The sequence below is a fragment of the Pundamilia nyererei genome, unplaced genomic scaffold, assembly GCF_000239375.1.
Source record: "Pundamilia nyererei isolate P.nyererei 1_Seehausen unplaced genomic scaffold, PunNye1.0 scaffold00264, whole genome shotgun sequence".
Classification (NCBI taxonomy): domain Eukaryota; kingdom Metazoa; phylum Chordata; class Actinopteri; order Cichliformes; family Cichlidae; genus Pundamilia; species Pundamilia nyererei.
This window is the reverse complement of record NW_005187665.1, coordinates 751,582-773,280: the sequence shown is the minus strand read 5'-3', so window position 1 is coordinate 773,280 and position 21,699 is coordinate 751,582. Positions and strand designations below refer to the sequence as shown.

At 41.5% G+C, this 21,699-nt stretch overlaps 3 protein-coding genes across 3 annotated transcripts in view; 2 read left to right on the top strand and 1 right to left on the bottom strand.

Annotated features, from left to right (window-relative positions):
- Positions 1-1,317: 1,317 nt before the first annotated feature.
- slc25a17 (solute carrier family 25 member 17) lies at positions 1,318-4,767 on the top strand. Its single transcript, XM_005750170.1, has 9 exons — positions 1,318-1,547; positions 1,974-2,034; positions 2,129-2,195; positions 2,348-2,499; positions 2,697-2,813; positions 2,928-3,076; positions 3,379-3,474; positions 3,611-3,699; positions 4,446-4,767. Exons 1-9 carry the CDS (start codon positions 1,494-1,496, stop codon positions 4,597-4,599), a joined length of 939 nt encoding a protein of 312 aa, XP_005750227.1. The 5' UTR covers positions 1,318-1,493; the 3' UTR covers positions 4,600-4,767.
- Positions 4,768-5,800: 1,033 nt separating this feature from the next.
- znf598 (zinc finger protein 598) lies at positions 5,801-14,844 on the top strand. Its single transcript, XM_005750169.2, has 12 exons — positions 5,801-6,165; positions 7,487-7,599; positions 8,156-8,285; positions 8,941-9,152; positions 9,259-9,476; positions 9,567-9,660; positions 10,041-10,228; positions 10,331-10,409; positions 10,511-11,397; positions 12,289-12,454; positions 12,551-12,698; positions 13,646-14,844. The coding sequence occupies exons 1-12, from the start codon at positions 5,992-5,994 to the stop codon at positions 14,018-14,020; spliced, it is 2,784 nt and encodes a 927-aa protein (XP_005750226.1). The 5' UTR covers positions 5,801-5,991; the 3' UTR covers positions 14,021-14,844.
- Positions 14,845-15,874: 1,030 nt separating this feature from the next.
- Positions 15,875-21,699, bottom strand: part of syngr3a (synaptogyrin 3a) — a 9,451-nt gene continuing 3,626 nt past the window's right edge. The window contains exons 3-4 of the mRNA XM_005750168.2: positions 20,888-21,033; positions 15,875-20,157 (exon numbers count right to left, since the gene is read on the bottom strand). Coding sequence (XP_005750225.1) covers positions 19,942-20,157; positions 20,888-21,033 — 362 coding nt within the window. The 3' untranslated portion in view covers positions 15,875-19,941. The remainder of the gene's footprint in view (positions 20,158-20,887; positions 21,034-21,699) is intronic.

Here is a 21,699-nt window from a genome sequence, read left to right as displayed (position 1 = left end):
GAAGAATGGATTGGAATTTAAAAAACAAACAAACAAACAACATATCCTAACCTTAATTACTTTACTGGGGGAAAATGATGAATGGTGATCATAGTGAGTAAGAAGTAAACTGAGTGCATTTTTTGGACAGAGATTCACTTTTAACTCATTCACTGCCATTGACGGCTATAGACGTCAATTGAAAAACTTACGTTGAACTTACGTTACTTACTTACTTAAAAATGCACAAAAACCCTGGCAGTGGGGAGTTACCTGATTTGAAAATGGCTGGCAGTGAATGAGTTAATGTGTATGGTAAATGGTCTGTATTTGTATAGCGCTTTACTAGTCCCTAAGGACCCCAAAGTGTTTTACACATCCAGTCATCCACCCATTCACACACTGGTGATGGCAAGCTACATCATATGTATAATAAAATACAGATATATGAAAATAGACTCCAAAAATAGAGTCCTTGAAATGTACAAATTATTGATTAAAAGAAAATTATAAAAATGGAGGCAACTTTGCCTATGGTACAATGTATGAAAATATCTTTACTGCAGATACTACTATGGCTCTGCAGATTTATTCCTTTCATTTTAACCTGTGTTGCCTCACCTTAAAGTTGGCAGATACTTTTGGTGGTCAACTCTCACAAACAGTTTAGCAGTTTCTGTTTTGCCTGTCACTGTTCCCTGTCTGTTTTCTTACCTGGTTCTTTTCTTAGGACAATTTTAAATTTTAGATTTTAAATAGGCTGTATAAATTTCAATGGGAACAACAGGACAGTCAAATGTCGCTGATTTTACTACACAGTAGGATGGATTGTAGGGTAGCTAACATTGTCGCAAAACACGTTTTCAATACTGCAGGTTACCTGGGTGTAATGTTTTTCAGCTAAAAAGAAACATGGCCTGACTCCTACCTAACTAAATAAAAAGTAACTGAAGGTTAAATGCAGTTAACATGTCCCGTTTTAAACCAGGCACTTACACCTCCGACCCGCTGCGTCTCAGCCACCATCGCTCTGGCAGTAACGACGGCGCAAGAGCCAGAGTAGGTGAGAGCCGAACTGGAACAAACCATTTTGGGACGGGGGGGTATCTATACTTTTGTTGTTAAAATGTTACGTCTCAACCAAGTACTGCATGCTTTTTTATATTTTTAGTAGTGTGTAGTAGCAAGTATTGTCAAAAAAGAAAGAAATCTTTGGGGGTGCTTTGATTCATTTCGGGGGTGCTGAAGCAACCCCAAAAATGGGCTAAAATCACCCCTGGTTTTATCCAATCTCTGTAAGGAAATCCTGAAGTTCAAACAGGAACGTGTAGGGCGAAGAGAACTACATTTCCCTAAAGCCATCGCGCGAGTCTGAAACGAGGAAGCGAGCTGTTTATTAGAGAGAGGCAAACAAGAACAGCTAGCAAGAGAAAGGAGGCTGTAATAATAATTATTAGGCTGTCAAGGCAATATTGAATATTATTGAATGTAACAGACTCAATTTGGCGGTGACAATGAGCGAGGTTTTCTCGTATGAGAGTTTGGTTCATGCTGTCTCGGGAGCAGTGGTAAGTTGATCTTAGTTTCAGTATGCGCTGCTTAATTTTAAGTCACAAATGGAAGTTGCTGTAGCGTCACTTCTTATATGCTTTATCCAAACAGAGCTCAGTTCAAAATAACAATTTCCACTCCCAACTTTACCAAAAACAATAAATAGTAGATAATGTAGCTGTAAATGTGGAAGTGTTTACAATAATAATAACCTCTTTATTCGGCGAAATGTTTATGTACGTGTAACTTATTATACGCACCGAATTGAATACTGAATAACAATCATATATAAAACGTCTTATTTTAGATCCTAGTGTGCATTTTAAACAGTTTACATGTATGTTCCTGTAACTTGCTTGATTTTTATATGGGGTTCATTCGAGGATTTGTTCCATATGTCAAAAAAATGGCATGCCATGGATTTGTTACTGTTGCCCCTTTAGGGAAGTGTGACTGCAATGACAGTGTTCTTCCCTCTTGATACTGCCAGACTACGGCTCCAGGGTAAGAGAGCAGAAATCACAGTCTCATTTCCAAAAGTTTTGAGTTCTTTTGTTTTGTTTTTACTGAAAGAAAATCCCCATCTGTTTGTGTTCAGTGGATGAAAACAGGAAAGCCAAATCAACTCCAGCCATTCTGGCAGAAATTGTGAAAGAGGAAGGATTGTGAGTATAAATAGTGAAAATCTCAATGTGTTTCAAGCCAAAACTATTTTAATAAATTTGCACGCATCCCCTCAAACATCAAAATACAGTCTTTCAAGCAGTAGAAGGCTGCTAAGATGTGTTCCTGTGTTTACCTCTGCCCCCTAATTCAGACTGGCACCCTATAGAGGTTGGTTCCCTGTCATCTGCAGCCTGTGCTGTTCCAACTTTGTCTATTTCTACTGCTTCCACTGCCTCAAGGCTAGCTGGCTGAAAGGAAAACAGTCAGCACCAAGCACTGACTTGATCATAGGCATCGCAGCAGGTGAGGTGGTCATTGGCAAGATCTGCCATCTAATTTCAGACGAGTCCCTCATACCTTTGTCCTAAGAATGACTAGCGTGAACTCCTATTTAGTAGCCTATTCTGCACAGTGTATAAAACCAGTTTACATTATTTACATTTCTAAATGCTGAAACCGGTAGTAAAGATTCAATTTCATCTGCCTCTTTGTCTCTCCAGGGGTTGTAAATGTACTTGTCACCACCCCTTTGTGGGTTGTCAATACCAGACTGAAGCTCCAGGGCTCTAAGTTTCACAATGAAGACATCCATCCCACCAACTACTCTGGGATTCTGGGTAAATGACCTTACATTTTTCTTCTAATGAGTATTTGTGCAAACCTTCTACACATGTGCATACTACAAATTCTCTCTTTCGCGTGTTTGTTTCCAAATTGTTTTGATTTTGCAGATGCATTTGTGCAGATCATCCGTGACGAGGGCATCGCAGCACTGTGGAACGGGACCTTCCCGTCCCTGCTGCTGGTGCTGAACCCCGCTATCCAATTCATGATTTATGAGGGCCTGAAGAGGCAGCTGAGGAGAGGCATTCCCAAGGAGGTGAGTAAGAAAAGGGAAGGGAAGTATGCAGACATTGTCTGGTTGGTAATTCTGTTCACATGATTTGTTCAGTGGCTCTGCATGTGTTCCCTGATCTTTTGAACACCACGTTTTGAGACTTTTTTGGACACTACCGCAGCGTTTGTTGGTATGTTTATTAGCTAAGGAAAATCTGATAGGCAGAGTAAAACTTTAAACTACACCTGTTACTGAGGTCATCTGAACTCAAAACTTTCACCTTTGGGATACGTTTGTTCCTCTGATGATACACAAAAGATTCAGGTTCTTCTTTCTGCCCAAAGCTGTCATCACTGGAGGTCTTTGTGATCGGGGCCATCGCCAAAGCCATCGCCACCACTGTGACATACCCACTGCAGACTGTACAGTCCATTCTTAGGGTATGTCTGCATTCTGTTGATCACTTTTAAAGTGACACATATAATCTTTTAGTAGCTAGATTTGTGAATGTATGAACCTGTAACAAAGAAAACATTAATCTCAGAGATGCTTTTCTTTTTTGTTCAATCACCACAGTTTGGACAGTACAACAACACATCGACAGAGAAGTCAAAGCTGCTGTCCAGTCTCAGAACTATAAAGTGTCTGCTGGTCAACAGGGTGAGGTAAGTGTTTACACACGCATATTAACATACTTGCAGTGCAAATTGCCACCATGACATATGGGTTAGAAGGTCCTGGGTTTGAAGCCGCCATCTGACTAGCGTGTTCTCTGAGGTTTTGCCTGTGTCTGGCTGTTGTTCTATGAAAAAGTGGTGATTGAATTGGATAAGGAGAGGAAAATGGCTGGATGGGAACCCCAAATATGGTTTTGGGTTTTGTTACATCCACATTAGAATCTGCTTGATTTTGGGTGACTGCATTTAAACAGAGCATACTAGGCAACATGGGTTAGAATTACTATGAAGAACAAGATGAAAAAAATAGCTCCATTTGGTATTTAAAAAAATCTGTATGCATACAGAAGCTGCTCTGTTTGTTTTTTTTTTTGCGTTATTTTATTTTTTTTATTTACAACAGAAACCATTGCAAATGCATTACCATACACATCTGTAATAATTATATACAACTAACTGTACAATCAGACTCTAGAGAACTCATCAGGAAAACACACTGAATAATCTCTGCATTTATATTTTAACAATTAGATTAATTATATCCAGCATAACAAGCAAATAATCCCTGGTTTAATTCCTTGATCGAACCTTATGAATTAGCGAGTATGCTTTATATGGAGTATGGGCATTCATCACTGGGCCCTCGTGATGTATCATCTGAGTTACTGAATATTAATAATTTTGCTCTTTCACCTCTTGTTCTTTAACGTTTTCATGCTGGCTTTCTTCTGTAGGAAGTATGGCATGTTGGGTCTTTTTAAAGGCCTTGAAGCGAAACTGCTGCAGACGGTGCTGACTGCTGCTCTCATGTTCCTTCTCTACGAGAAGATCGCAAGCTGCACCTTCAGAGTGATGGGACTGAGCAACAACCACTACAAGAGGCGCTAGCTTACAAAGACACTTAACAATCCTGCACACTTGACCACAATAAAGGACAGATGAGCAATGGAAATCACTGCTGACAGACTGTATGAGTGACGGGGGCTTCACCTGCCTGGACACCAGTCACTTTTTTAAAAAGGTGAAACTGTAACTTGGGTAAGCCATCCAATAAAACATTACAAACTAAAGAGTCCTTTGGGAATTTATAGGTAAAGAGGTAATGTTTGATTATGTGGAAGATGAGAAGTGCAAAGTTTTGGGTGTTTTTTGGAAACAGCCAAATCAGAAAAGTTCTTCTGTCTCTCTGGGTTCTGTCTCCAAGTCATCCATAGACACAAGAGAGCACCAAGATCTGGGTTACGGCATTGACTCATCTCTTTAGAAGCACAAATAGAAAATCCTTGGTGGACCTGACTGTAGGAATAACTGTAGGAATAACTTCCTGTTTACCAGCAGCAGAATAAAAAAGATGAGTGTGTGGATACAAAGATTTTAAGAGGCAATTAGAAAAACGTAAGCACAAGAATTCATGTTAAAAACCAAAGCTTTATTAACACAGCTACTTTCAACATGGATGTGTTTGATTCAGATGACAGGCTTGGTTTGGAATGGCCCTCAGCAAACAAACATTTTAAGCAGCAGTTTTATTATGACCTGGTGGCAGGTATAGTTTTTAAGATGAGGGCATTTTACAGACATTGAAGGCCTTAAAGGAAACTGTATCAGGTGGAAGTGCATTGCAAAGTATTTGGGCAGGGCAACTAAAGGTTCTGAGTCCCATGGTAGTCAGGTGAACAAGTGGAATAGACAAAAGACATTGAATATCAGATAAATACTAAGGAGCAAGGTTATGAAGGTCTGTGAAAGTGGGAAGGAGGATCTTGAAGTTGATGCATACGTGAACTGGAAGCAGTAGGTATTAATGGGCCTAAAGTGTGGCAAGAAAATATACACCACCAGCATCCCAATGATCTAGACCAGACAACGATTTAAAATAAAAATCATATATATATATATGCATACACATGCATCAACTTCAAGATCCTCCTTCCCATACATATGTATATACATATATATATTCCAAGGTGGGCCCGCGTGAATTGTAGCTTCAGTCTGCTGTTTTTAGCCGCAGCTTTAATGAATGTTTTCCAAAGTACAACACCTATCAGCACATTTACCGGTTCCCACCAAGGTACGCACGTGGGGCTCGCACAGATCCCACAAGGTGTGATGGGTAAAAGCACCGCTGCAGCGTGCGCTCGGTCCATCCCTGTGGTGTGTTGATCGCTGGTGTAACACTTACGTGACGCGGCAGTAGACTTTCATAATTACGTAAGCACCTCAGCTCTGTGGCGCTCCCAAATAACTATTAAGCTTGACTTGTGCCTTTTCACCAAGATGGACTCAACAACGACAAAAGACGCGGAGAAGAACTGTGTTCTGTGCTGCCAAGAGGTCGAGATCTTCGCCTTGGGAAAATGCGACCATCCCGTTTGTTACCGCTGCTCCACCAAGATGAGGGTGCTGTGCGATCAGAAGTACTGCGCCGTCTGCCGGGAGGAGCTCGACAAGGTGCGCGTTCTTCTGCTACGTTAACCCGAGGATGGAGCCTTGTGGCATTAGCTAGGCCGTAGCGTTCTCATAGTTTTTACTCTATAAAAATAGGCACAAGTTGTGTGTTGGCATCCTAACTGTGTTCAGAATCAATTAAAATAGTCACCAGGGGAAAAAAGAGGTGGCAGCTCATTGTGCGTACCCACTGTGGAGAACACTTTTTCTTAGCTGTCATTAACTTAGCTAAGCTAACTAGCGAATATTAGCAAGTGCATAAGTTAGCTTATCTGTTAGACTGACACTGGTCAGAAAGAGTTGGTTTAGAAGCCGGATTTTATAATTGAGCTGATGACAGAGTGCTTGTCTATCCGACGTTTATGGGTATACCTCATTTAGCCAGGGTGACAGTAAACTCTATAATACATTTTTAATTGAACACGTTAGCTGTCACCTCTCAATTTAGCATGAGCTTTAGCGGCGCTGGTATGCTACCTGTTATTACTGGGTTGTGATAAATGTTTAATTGATATAGTTTTAGAGGTCATTGTGATGTCTGCCTACTGTCAGCCCTGAATAAATTCCGAATCTTGATTGCAGATGACGGAATGAGTCAAAACAAGTGGACGGTGGCCCCGGCCTCATAACACTCCCCTAAAGGCCAAATACACCTGTGATCAGAAGTTTACATCCACTCACTATGGGAATGAATGTCATGGTCGTTTGGGGCTATAAATGATTTCGTTCTTTCTCCAGGGTAAAATGATTGTATAGCACACATCTTTAATGACTTTGATAAAACAAGATAGGGTTAAATGTGGACACAGTTCCAGTAGGACAATGATCCCAAACACACATGAAAACTGGATTTAGAATAGATAAAGCAGGTTAGTAATAAGCCTCTGGAATGGCCTTCCCAAAGTCCCTACTTCAGCCCCACTGAGCATTTGTTGACTGTGCTTAGAAAACAACTCTGAGACTGACTAATTTGATTGAAGTCTAACAATTTTGTCAAGAATAGTAGTCAAATATCCAGCCAGGATTACAGAGAGCATTTCAACCTTTCAGCACTAAATTAACACGACATTCGTGGCCATGATGAGTGGACGTAAACTTTCCCAACAGCTGGATGTGGTAATGTCAAACTGTGTTGAATTGCCTAGATTAGACGCGTACCAAGTATGCATCCTCTGTACTGACGTGGTTTTGCGCGTGCATCATTTCATGTGATATTACAGTAGGTGTTTGTGTGACATCACTGGTATGCTTTCTATTTCTAAAACAATCATCTTCCTCCAGTTACCACAGGTTATTACTAATAAGACTGTCATGTTGTTTTCAGGTGGTGTTTGTGAAAAAACTGGAAGCCTTTCAGTCTCTGCCCTATCAGCAGTTCCACTGTGAGAAAAAGTATGACATCTATTTTGTGGATGAGAAGATCTATGCCCAGTACAGGTACTAGATGTCTCTATTCTTTGTGCTTGTGTTGCTCTTTGGCATTTCAGTTCATTTATACTACAAAACCCAGAAATAGCAGTAAGAGAATTACAGTTAATATAGCTGAACTGTTGCTTGAAAAATACAATGGAAATGTGTATAGAGAGCCATGCTGGTATTAACTAATGCTATGTGTGGTTAGAGATGGTGCTCTTGCTGTCTCAGTATATGGTCATATTGTAAATGTATACAAGCATGTGTATAAACCGGTATAACTAAAAGTCAGCTTTTAAAGCCTTTAGTGTTATCTTCTTGAACACTCCATGCTGTGTTCTTGTTTTGATTGCTTTTAAAGTGAGTCTAAGTTTGTGTGATGACTAAAGTGAGCGCTTTTATTTGCAAATGTGTAAATGACTTGCTTTAGCAGGAAGTCTCCTCAATCTGATCTGTCATTTAACTAAACAAAAACTTGGCTTGAATTTTGGGTTTTTCCTGCTGTATCCAACTGCCTTTCATGCCCCTTTTGATTTTTACTTGACTCCGACTGAACTTTTCCTCGATGTGTGTCTGTCAGGCATCTGCTGTTGCCCGAGTGTCTCCGCTGCTCGGAGCCCAAGGTTTTCTCCAGGTTTGAGGAGCTCGAGCAGCACATGAGGAAGCAGCATGAGCTTTTCTGCTGCAAGCTCTGCACAAAGCATCTAAAGGTATCATCATCATCCCTAAAGAGTAAATAAAGGGGTGTCTGATCGGGTTCTCAGTATTACATGACTACAGTAGTAGCACAAATGTACATGGAAACTTTGTAGCACAAACGGTTCTTTTTGGTCTTTTTCCTTTTAATTTACTGGAGCTACCACCAACAGTGTTCAGATATAAATATGAATGTTTAGTTAGTTACTCTATTTCAGTTTGAAGGCATTCGGTCATTGTCCTTGACAACAGTATCTGCTACTAAATGGTAACAAAAGCACTTACACAATACAGTTGTTGAATTGTATTAAATTCACCCTCCTTTTTAAGGTTGTTATTTGATGTATTGCTTTTCACACCGAATGAGAAACCGTAGCGTTGTTCAAGTTGTCTGTCGATAACTGAAAGTGCTGTGCATCAGGTCATTAACTTAAACGGTTTTGCTTGTACCATTAAGTCAGATTTACAAATTTTGCAATTATTTTTTTATGCATTTGTTGCTGTTGCATATAAAAATGGTGAGTTGGACAGACTTACATTTGCAGGCAAATAAGGGCTGGTTGAAGTAAGCCAGATATAAAGAAGACGGATGTCAATATCCTGATAAAGAGCTTTGTTTGCTGATCTCCTGAATAATTATTTACTTTAAAAGTTACTCTTTCCCTGCAGATCTTTTCCCATGAACGGAAGTGGTATAATCGTAAGGAGCTGGCACGTCACAGAGCGCATGGAGACCCAGATGACACCAGTCACAGAGGCCACCCGCTCTGCAAGTTCTGCGATGACCGTTACCTTGATAACGATGAGCTGCTGAAACACCTGCGTAGGGATCACTACTTTTGCCACTTCTGTGACGCAGACGGCTCTCAGGAGTACTACAGGTGTGTGTGACCCTTTCACCCATCCACACAAACCCTCCTTTGTTTTTGTTACCTAATGTAGAAGAATATTAAACCAGACTTTTGTTTTTAACCCTGCTACCAACAGTGATTACCAGTATCTGAGTGAGCACTTCAGAGAGAGTCACTATCTGTGCGAGGAAGGTCGCTGCGCCACAGAACAGTTCACTCACGCGTTTCGCTCCGAGATTGACTACAAGGCTCACAAGGCTGCAGCACACAGCAAGAACCGAGCAGAGGCTCGACAGAACCGCCACATCGACCTGCAGTTTAACTACGCCCCAAGACAGCAGAGGCGAAATGAAGGTCGGTCGAGGCGGTGGTGTTTTTGTATTGCCATACCACCAGGATTTCTGTTTGGCATTTGAGATGATCAAAACACATGCGTTCTTACAGGTATGGTGACAGGCGAGGACTACGAGGAGGTGCGTCACAACCGAGGAGGAAGGGGAAGGCCTCACGGGGGACAGAAAAGCTGGAGGTACTCGAGGTGAGTACAAATGACCAGCTCCGAGTTAATTGGAAGGGAGCATTAGTGGTGGAGCTGTCAGAATTGGAAGAGATGGCTGTTGTTAAAGGGTACATTCGTCTTTGTCTGTGACATGGAAATTTTGCAGGATATAAAAAGATGGATGGGTGCAGTTATATGCATGAGTACTGGACTGCAGAGCATCCACTTGTATTGAGAGGCAGACATGGAAAACATTTGAAGAATGACTGCACGGCATTGTTGCACCTGGGTGTCTCACATTGTGCTGTTACTGTGTTTGCGTGCTTGTGTATCTGTATATTACTTTAAAAAAACTTCAGCAGCTGTTAGAGTGGGAGTAGTTTCTTGCTTTTTACTGTTTTGTCTGCTTGTCTGCACAGAAATGAGGAAGACAGGCAGGTGGAAGCTGCTTTGAGGGCATCCATTGCAATGCGAAGACAAGAAGAGAGAGCAGCAGTGCAGGAGAGGAGCGCTCCCAAACACTGCAGAGAGGAGAGGGCCGAGAGACCAGAACCAGAAGAGCTCAGACACCCGATCGGACATGCCAAACAAGCGAGCAAACCTCCAGGTAAAAAGTAAATTGAAAAAACATACATAATGGTTATGGTTGCTAGATGTCAGGCGTATTTGTCTGCTAGTTTTAGTGTATTTATTTCTGCCTCTTTAACAGTAAAAACAATGAAGAGCCAGAACCCGCGAGATGTAGAAGATGACTTCCCAGCTTTGGGAGCCACAGCTGCTGCAGCTGTGTAAGCTTCATCAGAATACAACGTTTTCATTATTCAGTGTGTATGTGAGCATAGTGTGACACAAATCTGTTATTTGTGCTGTTTTTTGTTTGTCCCTGCAGTGTAAAGCCAGCTCCTGCAGTGACTGCACCATCCCACGTAGCTTTAAAGGAGGACGACTTCCCCAGCCTGTCAACTGCCACACTCACAACCCCCATGACTCCAGCTTACTCTGCACAGCCTAAGAAGACATCCTCTTTTCAAGAAGAGGATTTCCCTGCTCTCGTCTCCAGAGTCCGGGCCCCCAAACCTGCAGCTGGTACCACCTCTGCTTGGTCCAACCACACATCTGCAGCTAAACCCAACACTCAGCCTACTCCTTCCTCCAGACCTCCCCCACCCCTTTCCTCTGTATCCTCTGGCCCTCAGCTCCTTTCCTCCTCATCCTCGTCGTCTTCACGGAGGAAAAAGAAAGTGGGTGAGAACGGGAAAGCGTTGTCAAATTACTCTCCCCTTCATTCCGACGATGAAAGCGGAGGAATGACGCAGCAGGAGTTCCGCTCAGTGCCCACCATGTTGGATATTTCCTCTCTGCTAACTGTTAAAGCAGGCAGCAGCAAATCCTCAAACCCAGCTGTGACCCCGAGCGCTTCAAATCCAACCCCCAACACCGATCTCCCGACCCCAAAAGCCAACAAGAAGAAAAAACCGAAGAACCCAACTGCTCCCCCTACATCTGCAACTACAACATCAGACCTGGGAACAACTGTAAATCCAGTCTCAGTGGAAACAACGGCACAAAAGGAAAATGTTCCTGAGAAAACGTGGAACAAACCGCTTTCCGGTCCTGTGACAGCGGCACTTATAAGTGGGCTGGCTAACGGCTACGCTGAGCAATCGCCACCCACTAGCAAAGATGACGCTCCCGTAACAAATCATCCCAATGCGGAGCCTGCCGATGAACAAGAGGAGGAGTTCCCTGCCCTCATGACCAAAAATCCACCACCAGGTACGGAATAACAATCCACAGTATTCATTTATCATCAATTTACATGTACTGTTGCTTCTTTCCACCCAATATATCCACCATACAGGTCTTTTTTACAGGACCTCAAACTACAAACGACTAATACATTTAAAACTGAATGTACAGCTGCTTTAATGACTGATAGCTGCCATCACAAAGAAGCGGTGGGGAAGACTTCCTGGAAATCATTTGGAAACTCTCCAACTTAGCTCTTACAATAAACAGAGTCCATAAGAATTATGGAAAGTCATTTCTGTTCTTTGGTTGTGTGGTTGATTGGAAACCAGGAATGTATCATTATTAGGCAATATGATATTTGATTGATATGAGAGTGGTCCGGCAAGCAGTGGTAAAAAGGTAGACAGCTAAGGTTTTCCATAGACTTCATATAAAAGAAGAGTCATAGAGTTTGACTCCTCATTTAGTGAACGGTTTGGCTAATCGAATGTTTTGGTTTGGTTTGGGGTTTTTTGTTTGTTTGTTTTTTTTTAGCCAGATGTTACTACAAAGCACCCACATCCCTAAATTTAAAAAAACAACAACAACAAACAAGTCACCCACCACACAGTTGTTGTAAAGAGGGAAACTGGTTAAAACTTTTTTATACCCAGCTGTGAACATGCTCTTCAAAATTTTCTTAGGTGAATATTTAAACCCCGAGCTTTGAGCTCTGAGCTTTGATTTGACTTAATTTTCGGTTTTCATCAAATTAATGATGTAATGATGTTATACTATTGTAAAACCGTATAAATGCCTCACAAATAAGCATTTTGTTTGAACACTGCGGTGTTGGTTTTATAGTTAAAACCCTTAGAACTGTTTTTCAGAGTTGGTACTGCATCATTCAAAGTTCACGATCTCTTTGTTTTTCAGGCTTTAAGACCTCTTTCCCAATGAAAGCCTCAGCTCCAGCCCCATCCTCCACCATGCCCCTGCCTCCACCTGGCCTGGGTATGTCAGCCCCTAAACCTCCCCCAGGGTTCACAGGGATCCCCCTCAACAGCAATGTGGTGGAGTCTACACCCCCAGTAGTCAACCTGTGAGCCTCTCGTTTTTCTACATTACATGATCACTGCTTGACACAAAGGTTTTTGGTTGGCCTTGTTGGTACTTAGTGGTTTTTGTCTGTTCCCAGGCCTCCCAAAGTGCCGAGCAATGGTTACCTGGTGCCAGAGGACTTCCGCGAGAGGAACCTGGAGCTGATCCAGTCCATTAGGAAGTACCTCAACGATGACGAATCAAAATTCAACCAGTTCAAAAACTACTCTGCCCAGTTCAGACAGGTACTCACTACATAAGAGCTAAATACTCTGTTGGTATGGATATTGTGTCTGGGGTTTTTTTGTTTTTTGTTCCCCGTCCCCTTTAAATGCCCCTGAAGTGGTTACAGCTCTGTGTTAAGGTTGTGCATCCCTCCAAGAGTTGTGAGAAGTATCTCAGGGACAGACTTTTGTTTTATTTTTTTAATCCTAGTTCACTTTGACTTAAATGAGTAAGAATTTAGTTGTATTTGGTCTTATACATCAATTATGACATAATAAATAATAACTGTCACTGCTTTATCATCCTCAAATGAGGATAAAGTGATTATGAAGGTCAAAGGTTAGCATACATCATCGTAATGTTGCACATAAACACAACCATTATTCAGCACCGTTACTCAGAGTCAGGAGGGTAGTGTGCGTGATTACCATAGAGTAGATCAAGAGAATTCATTATAATGATGTCATGATTTTCCACATTTATAAAGAAATGTGCTGCCAGCTAAAAATGTGAATACGTATGTGCATGTACTACCGGATTTTTATGGCTGCAACTTTATTTTCTCTCTGAATCAGATTTTTTGGCCAAACATAATCAATTTAAATACCTTTGATTGGATTACATTAAAGCCTTCACCTCTATATTTTGCTCTAGTTCGGACAGATGTGGATGTAAAGTGCCACTCCCCTGGTTGTAGGACTGTGTAGTCGATCAGTAAAACAAAACTGCAGCTGATTTCTGCATTATATTAATTATTATTAATAATATAATAATAATAATGCTTCCATGTGTTGAGTGAAAAATGTTTAGCCCAGTGGTTATTTTGTTAGGGCTTACCTTTTCCCAAGACTATGTCTTTATTTAACATGAATGACAAACGAGAAGAAGCCCACTGAAAGAACCTGCTCCTCACATTTGGCACTTCCTGTTTGTTTACTTTGCTCATATGTCCTTTCTGTCTTTCCAGGGTGTGATATCAGCAGCCCAGTACCACCGCAGCTGTAAGGACCTGCTTGGGGATGGCTTTAACCGCATCTTCAATGAGCTGCTTGTGCTCTTACCAGACACGGGCAAGCAGCAGGAGCTTCTGACTGCGCACGGAGACTGTAAGGCACTGGAGAAGCAGTCTGGGGCTGGAGGAGGAAAGAAAAATAAAAACAAGAAGAGTGCCTGGCAGACGCCTGCTACAGCGGTTAACATGGCAGCTGAGCTGGACTGCCGGGTGTGCCCCACTTGCAGACAGGTGCTGGCCCCCAAAGACTTCAACTCCCACAAGACCCTGCACATCACGGAGAGCGAGGAGTTCCCCTCTTTGCAGTCGATTAGCCGCATCATCAGCTAGCCCCCCTTTCTCAGCCTTCCTCTGGTCCGTTTGCCATTGCGAGGCAAATTCAGTTCTGTGGTTCTGACACAGCCACGCAGCAGCCGGTGTGGGAAAGCAGCCGCTCATTTCCTCTGGGAGGAGTCGGAGGCCTAGTGTAGCAAAAGAAGATGGTTCATGGTGTTTCCACTTTGATGGGGATTAATATTGATAGGTTTATGTGATTGGTTTACAATTCAAGATGCACAGGGTCGCCACATCTTATATCTTCTTTCAACTCTCATCGCTTGAGGACGTCCCCAGCTGGCACTGGCACCGGCAACGTCTAATCAGAACTCTAAATTTATTTAATGAAAGCGGAGAGGCGAGCCAGGGCTTTACTTGAAGAATGCAACGCTCCCTAATGCTGATATTATATTGATTTTCTTTTCTTTCTTTCTTTCTTTTTTACCTTGCTCTGGCAAGTTGATAAAGTCTGCATGAGTCTCCAGCTGTGCTGCTTGGTTAAATAAGAGGTTCAGTTTGAATATTTAGCTTTATATTTATAGCTGTCTAATTGCTTTTAATTGTTCATTGCTCTATGCAGGCCTGTCAACAGTGTCAGTGAATGGACTCCTCATTCAGGATGGTGTGTCAGAAAGTGAGCTGCTTCAGAAATTGGAACAAATTATGGATTCATCAGTTGAATGCTTTTTTTTTTCTTTCTCTTTCAATTAACCCCATTCTCTTTTATTCCGTTTGCACAACTCACCAGTAGATTTCATAATTTTGTTTATGGACTGGTACAAATGTGGCCATGATGTTGCACAAGGTTTCAAAAGGAAATTAAAGAACTGAACAATGAGTCTTGTTGTATATTTCTCAACAGTTTTGTTCAAATTGTCTTTTTAAACATGGGAGAAACAAGATGGTAACAATTGAGATCTCCACTTCTGACTACACATTTGGTTATGATGAACAAATTCAGCTGAAGGCACCGTTGTTTCCACCCACACTCGGTCTGCGTACTCAAGTAAAATCAAGCACTGACACAAATTGAAAGGTAATGGATTATCTACTCATCTCTTTGTCATGCTTGTACTGTTGTCAGCAGGGTGTCTGTGTATTAAAGTGGCAGACTAGTTTTCACAGAGTAGACTGCTCTATTTTTGACCTGCTGCCAAAAACACAGTTTCTGTTGACACTGCAAAGTTCTCCATGTTTGACTTGATGGCAGTTTGTTTGTTTTTTTTTAACCATTTTTCATTATATTGCTCCAGTGGTCTGCTGACACAGTGCTGTGCAGGCTCACGAATGACCTTTTAACCCTTAGTTTTATGAATCGTAGTGCTATCGTGGTTCCAACATTTAGCTTGCTGTATTTTGGGTAACTAGTGAGGAGCATAAGGAGATCTAATATATGTACTACTACACCCCACACACATGATGGCACATTATTTAAGCACAAACAAAAAACGTCTTCATGTTTGATTTGACACCAAGATCGCATAAAAAGCAAGTGCAGTGCAAGTCTAACTATACTGAAAATGGATCAGAAAAGCAATAATAAAACAGGTTTTGTACCAGTTTTGGTACTTGTATCCACCTGTTAATGATTTCCCTCTAAAGTTAAGTTATCTGGTGCACAATTAGAGCTTTCTTATTGAAGAAGTGTAGGGGTTGGCACAGCTTCCATTCTCTAAAGCTTTGGAAAGCCCAGGGAAATAGTGTGTATATGGAAAATAAAGTAAATGGTAAATGGCCTGTATTTGTATAGCACTTTACTTAGTCCCTAAGGAGCCCAAAGCACTTTACACTACATTCAGTCATTCACGCATTCACAAAGTCACAGGTCCTCACCCACGACACCCAGGGACACAAACAGCCAGTCCAGAACATGGTTTCTTTTTTATTGGAGTGATGGTCAGACTGCAGTCCAGAGACATTCAGGTAATAGACAGTGATACACATCTCTGTACACGCGTTTTTACACTGAAGAGGTCAAACACCTTCAGGAAAGGAAGAAGCAACTCAGAAGAAACGTTTAAGGGGTAACACGCCATAAAATCAATGTTCACTTGAATTCTTGGTTGATGTATCCATGCAACGCATTGTACTATATGACATGCCTTCTTTATGACCTCGGTCTAACAGATTAATGGCATGAACGACTGATTTTAGCCCCTTTAAGAGTGATCGGACAAAGTATTTCCAACAGAGAGTGCTTTCTAGTTATAAATATGCATTATTGACATAAATTTATTTATTTGTTGTTGTTTTTTAAATTTTCTGTAGTAGTGGACACATCAGACCCTGAACAGCATCACACAATAATTTCATTTACTTCAATAACATACTGAATTTTACAATCAAACCAATACCACGGTGGTGTACATGGGCCAGAGCACAAAACACAGAGAATGCTTGTATTATTTTTATTATTATCTACCACAGTGACTGAAGAAGAGACTGAAGCACTGAGAACATCAATACAACCTGACCTGACAGCAACCCAATCTACCCAGTAACACCCCAGCAGCACCTCTCACCCAACCACAGTTATCTGTTCACTACCATCCCGGCAACACTGAAGACTTAAAGGACTACATCGGTGCTTTCTAACACATAACGACAGACTATTTTCAAAACTCATGCCATAAACTGAACTTAAACTGTATCCATAGCTGCTTAAATCCGATTTCTCAGAATGGCAATGGCAGACTCCACCAGCAACAAAGCTGCTTTCAACTATGTCAAATGTCTAATCTAGAAAAATGGTGTCAAAAATAGTATAAAAAAAACCCTATATTTATGATTAAATATTCTTTCAAAGTTTTTATTTATTAGCAGGTTGTGGTTTATGGTAAGCCAGCGTCCTTAACAGATAAATCTGAACAAACAAACAACACGTAAACCAAGCTGGAGTCTGTGAGAACATATTCAAAGCATTTTCAAATAAACTAAGACCAGCCCGTGTGAAAAGTAGGGGATCTGTGCACAATTTGCAGCTGGTGGGCTAAAACACAAAGTGTAGTCCTTTAACTCTTACAAATAGACTTAACGGTACTCCTCCTGTCCCCTATTCTAGCTGTAGTCCAGCAGCCAGTGGCGTTGCACCCTGTCCCAAAATAAAACTCTGAAAGACAGGACTGTTGGATTATCCCACGGTTTTAAAGACATGCTTAACTTAACACTCGCTGACAGACGGCGAGGTGAGTAAAACTGTTTTTTTTTTAAAGATCACAGGTAGATCAGTGTTATTCATTTGAGTGCTGGAACTGAGGACACACAGAAATTCTATTATTGCAGAATAAGAGTTTTTTTTCTATAACTACATATCTACAGTAGTTAACATTTTCAGTCTGTTGGCTTCCTGTAGCTCCAGTCCATGAAATCAAGGGCCGGATCTGGATTTTTAATAATACTTTAAGTTGTTTGTTTTTTTTAAAGGTGTGTACACACTTGTGCAAAACTACAACTGAGGAATCAGAAAGTAAATTTAAAGTATGGATACATTGGCGGTTACAAACGTATAAAATGATCCTGTCAGCTTCACCGATGCTGCCAGTCTTTCTAAAACATCCTATCAGAGTCGGAGTGACACAGCATTCGATATATAACAAACAATTTTCTTTCCTTATTATGACGATTGCTTCAGTTGTCCTGCCGCAGCAGAGATAACCATTTACACTGGATCCATTAGAACAGCAAGCAAGGCTTTCGACTGGTCATGTGTGTCACTTTAACTAGAATTCTTTTAGATTTGGCCCAGTTAATTTGCTTTGCATTATGTATACCTTATCAGTGACACTGAGGTTAAATAGTGTTTTTACTGAGGCAAAATGATTAAATATTGTAGCACGCTCGTGATTCCCCCTCTCTGATAAATGCACGTTAAAGAAAAAACAAACTTCGATGCAGCACAGAACCCAACTGACTGCACACACTCACGGCTTTGGACACAAGCGTGCAGACTTACACGTCCCTCGTGCACGACGATGGTGCACGTGGACACACTCGCACGGTCGCACACACACCACACGACACCACAGATTCACTGATGAGAGCGTGCACGCGAAGCACAGCACAGACACTGCTACACACCGACATGGTTGGCATAGGTACTATCTACATCAGGGCCCCTGGTGACCAACATCCACACAACCCTGTCGTCATGGCAACTAATTATTACACCCCAACCCGCCGCTCTCTCCTTAATGTGGCGGGATTGCAGGATCAATGAATTAGCCAGCGAGCGATCTGTAACACCCCCCAACTATATTCTTTCTTTTGCCCCCCCCTCCAGAAGATCCTATTAACAACATAGTAGTAACGTAGTAGTAACGTGGTAATCAGAAGACAGCAATAAGAACACAGGGCAGTTTGGCAGCTTCTAAAACGTAAACATAAACGGACCTACATAATTTACCCAGAATATCTCCCACTCTCCTGATTTTTGTACACACAGCAGTCAGCACAGGGCGCTGTCTCAAATAACACACTGAATACATTCCCTGGCACCGTGGATTGATTGTGAGACAAAGGCCCCCTGGGCACAGGCTGTAAAAGCCCCCACCCTCCCCCCGAACTCCTGATCAGTTTGTGTGTGTGTGTGTGTGTGTGTGTGTTTTTAACAGTCATGTAACTGACTTTCCAGGATTAATAATCACTTCCAGCGCAGGAGCCCATTAGGTCCATTTAATAATCCATTCATGCCAGGCACAGAAATATACCAGACTGAATGGTGATTCAATAAGGATGAAGGTTTCCACACTGAATTTGAAGTGTAATCATGCTGACCCCCAAAATCACACCGGCTCAGTCAGGGTGACACTGTACCATTTATATTTTGCACCGTGAGTGTCGTTTGCTTTAAAATGTGCGATAGATTTCATTAAGGGAGACTAAAACATGTCTGAAAGGATGATATAGCACAATTTGAACTTTTCTAATTATATATATAATAGCTCAGCTTCCATGGAAGAGAAATTCCCTCTTTCTCTCTCTCTCTGGAGCGCTTTGATCATCTGATACAACTTTCATTTCCTGCAAAACATCACCAGGGTGGTCAGATCGTCGAGACTTATCAGCACAATCCAAAGAATTGCATGTGATTTGAGACAGCACCTGAAATTGACCTAAACTAGTTTACCTACAGTACTGCATCTACCTACTTACATAAGAATGTGAAATATTGCACTTGGTCACAAAAACATTGCCGTTGTGTTTTTTTTGTTTTTCTTTTCTTTACAGCATGTGGAAAACTACTAAATTAAGTCACTGTCTGAAACACACAGTACAGTATGGCACTTAGTTGATCTCTAAGTTTGGAAACATGCAGATTTAATGCAGATGATGGTTTCTAACTGCAGCAGGGAACATACGAGGAAAGACCAGACTCTAGCTAAAAAAGAAAAAGAAAAACAACAACCAAAAAAAAGAAAAAGAAAAACGATTCCCTGCAGTGTTTGGCATGAAAGGGGATTTGGAATAAATGAAAAGAATAAGACAAGGGTGCTCTCTGGATGCGAGTGCCTCCTGCACTATTTTTAGGGATCTAATACTGCTTTGTTGTGGTGGAGTCACTGACTTGTTGATCACTTTTTTTTCATACTTATTTTTTGTCAAAATGCGTTTGAAGTCGGCAAAAGTGGCCTCCTGCTCTGCATTTCCTCCACTTGTTTTTCTTTTTGATTTATCAGCTCTCGTACCTGTGCTGTGGCCTTGCTCCACAGAGAGGCGTACAAAAGTGATGATAAAACTGGAATGTTCGGGAAGGAAAAGGTACCAAGAGGAAGAAATGAGGAATCAGAGGCCGCTAATTCAACGCTTACTGAAAACTCAGCCCGGATCAACATAAACAACTGCACGTGTAACATCACAGAAAGCAGTTTCCTCTTATCTGCATCCCTCTCCCCTGTCGTCTTCTTCTTCTTCCACCACCATCACCAGGTCTATCCTTTCTAGTAAATGGGAACCTGGTATGTGGGTGCTGCGTTGTTTTCGGTGAATGGTGGGCTCTGGTAGGTCTCCGTGGTCTCGATGGTGGTGCCGCCGCCTCCCGGAGAGTTGGAGGGGTATGGCTGGGTGGGTGCGCCACCGTCCATGTGTTCGGTGGTGAACAGTGTCATGTCTGTGCCGAGCAGATACTTCTGGACCGCACGCACTGTTAGACCAGCCTGGAGGACCGGGAAAAGGGCCACAGAGAGGGAAAAGTGAGTCTGAGACTCAGTGTGAGGTATTCCTAATCATAAAAGCACATTATAACTACACTTTAGCAACAAAGGTTTTAAAAAGAAGAATTTTATCATTTATTTTATAGAATTTAGTAGAAATAAAGCCAGCTAATTTATAGGTAAGCTGGCTAGCTAGTTATACAAGCTAGCTAGCTTGTCTGTGCCAACAAAATGTCAGAAAGAAGAAGGGAAAATAGTGAACTGAGTTTACAGCTAACAAAACAGCCCATCATGGAAACCAATAAAACTTCAAGAAGAAGCCAAGAGAGAGTCCAAAAGAAAAGCCTTAAAACAAATAACATTTCTATAGTTAGACTTAAACTAGCTACACTGCAGTATGCGCTAATCGAGAAGTGCTTTAGCAGGTTTTGGTATACTGTGAGCCAGGCAGTTATTACAGTTTTGTAACTTCTGATTAGTTTTTATTTATATTTTATAAAGGCAATGTCAGAGGTAGCATTTAGGAAAATCAGTACAGCTATTACAATAAAAAAAGAAACTTTTTGAAAGTCCAAAGTCACAATAAATACGTACATCAATGCCTCATAAGGCCAGTTGCTGCTGGAGTTTCATAATTAACTTTAGACATGGAATCAACTCAGATAGAAAGATTTCCAGCCTCAGCTCTTGGGGTTAAAGGTGGTTTTGCTTTTAGGTGGTTGGAGGGGCTTACCCAGGTGATTATGGAGAAGAAAGAGAAGGCGATTGCTGCCCGAGCGGCATCTGCTCCTTGGTTGAGTGGCAGCTCTTCAGCTCTGGTCCGAGACCACTGATTGGCGAGGAAGCAGAAACTTACAAAGTATAGAAAGGTCCAGAAACCTGTCAGAAACCAGCAGAGCAATTAATAGTTTATTCAACGTTAGCGTTCCACATAGATGAAAGAGCACCTGTAGGTGTTGATTTCTCCAATTTTTGGACTGGAAGCACTTCTTTGTTCCCTTTTAGAAACATAAAATGCTCCTTAATACTATTTAAAACTTAAATTCAGGTGACAGGTTTCATTCCTTTGAATGTTATTTGAAATAAAGAAGCAATCTGTATGGTATCTGTAGCATTTTTGTTATTTTTGGGGAACTCCGGCCTTTTGAATCATGATTCCAGGCTTCGTTCACTCACTTCAGTTTCAGACCCTTTAGGCATTCAGTGGTTAGCCTGTGATTTGTCAAAGTGCAGCTCTGATTTGAGCAAGGAAATCAATGCTAGTCATGTATATAATTGGTTTTATCCACTCATCAACCAACTTATTTAGGTACACTTTGCTGGTACTATGTTGGACCCCATTTGTTCTTCAGAACTGCCCTAACTCTACCTGGCACAGATTCAACAGTGTGCTGTGGTCATAAAGTTATGGACATGATCAACACCAATCAGTTACCCACAGAGTTAAAAGCCAGGGAATAAAAATAGGTTTTTAATAAAGACTTAAAAACTGGCACTGATGTAGCCTGTCTAATATGGAGAGGAAGGTTATTCCAAAGCATCGGC

Excerpts from the sequence above, each read along its gene's own strand:
- znf598 (XM_005750169.2), top strand. The coding sequence starts at position 5,992 with ATGGACTCAACAACGACAAAAGACGCGGAGAAGAACTGTGTTCTGTGC. Across the intron at positions 9,477-9,566 it reads ACAGCAGAGGCGAAATGAAG|GTATGGTGACAGGCGAGGAC; the intron begins GTCGGTCGAGGC and ends GCGTTCTTACAG. Across the intron at positions 12,699-13,645 it reads ACTCTGCCCAGTTCAGACAG|GGTGTGATATCAGCAGCCCA; the intron begins GTACTCACTACA and ends CTGTCTTTCCAG.
- slc25a17 (XM_005750170.1), top strand. The coding sequence starts at position 1,494 with ATGAGCGAGGTTTTCTCGTATGAGAGTTTGGTTCATGCTGTCTCGGGA. Across the intron at positions 2,500-2,696 it reads GATCATAGGCATCGCAGCAG|GGGTTGTAAATGTACTTGTC; the intron begins GTGAGGTGGTCA and ends TTGTCTCTCCAG. Across the intron at positions 3,475-3,610 it reads CTGTACAGTCCATTCTTAGG|TTTGGACAGTACAACAACAC; the intron begins GTATGTCTGCAT and ends CAATCACCACAG.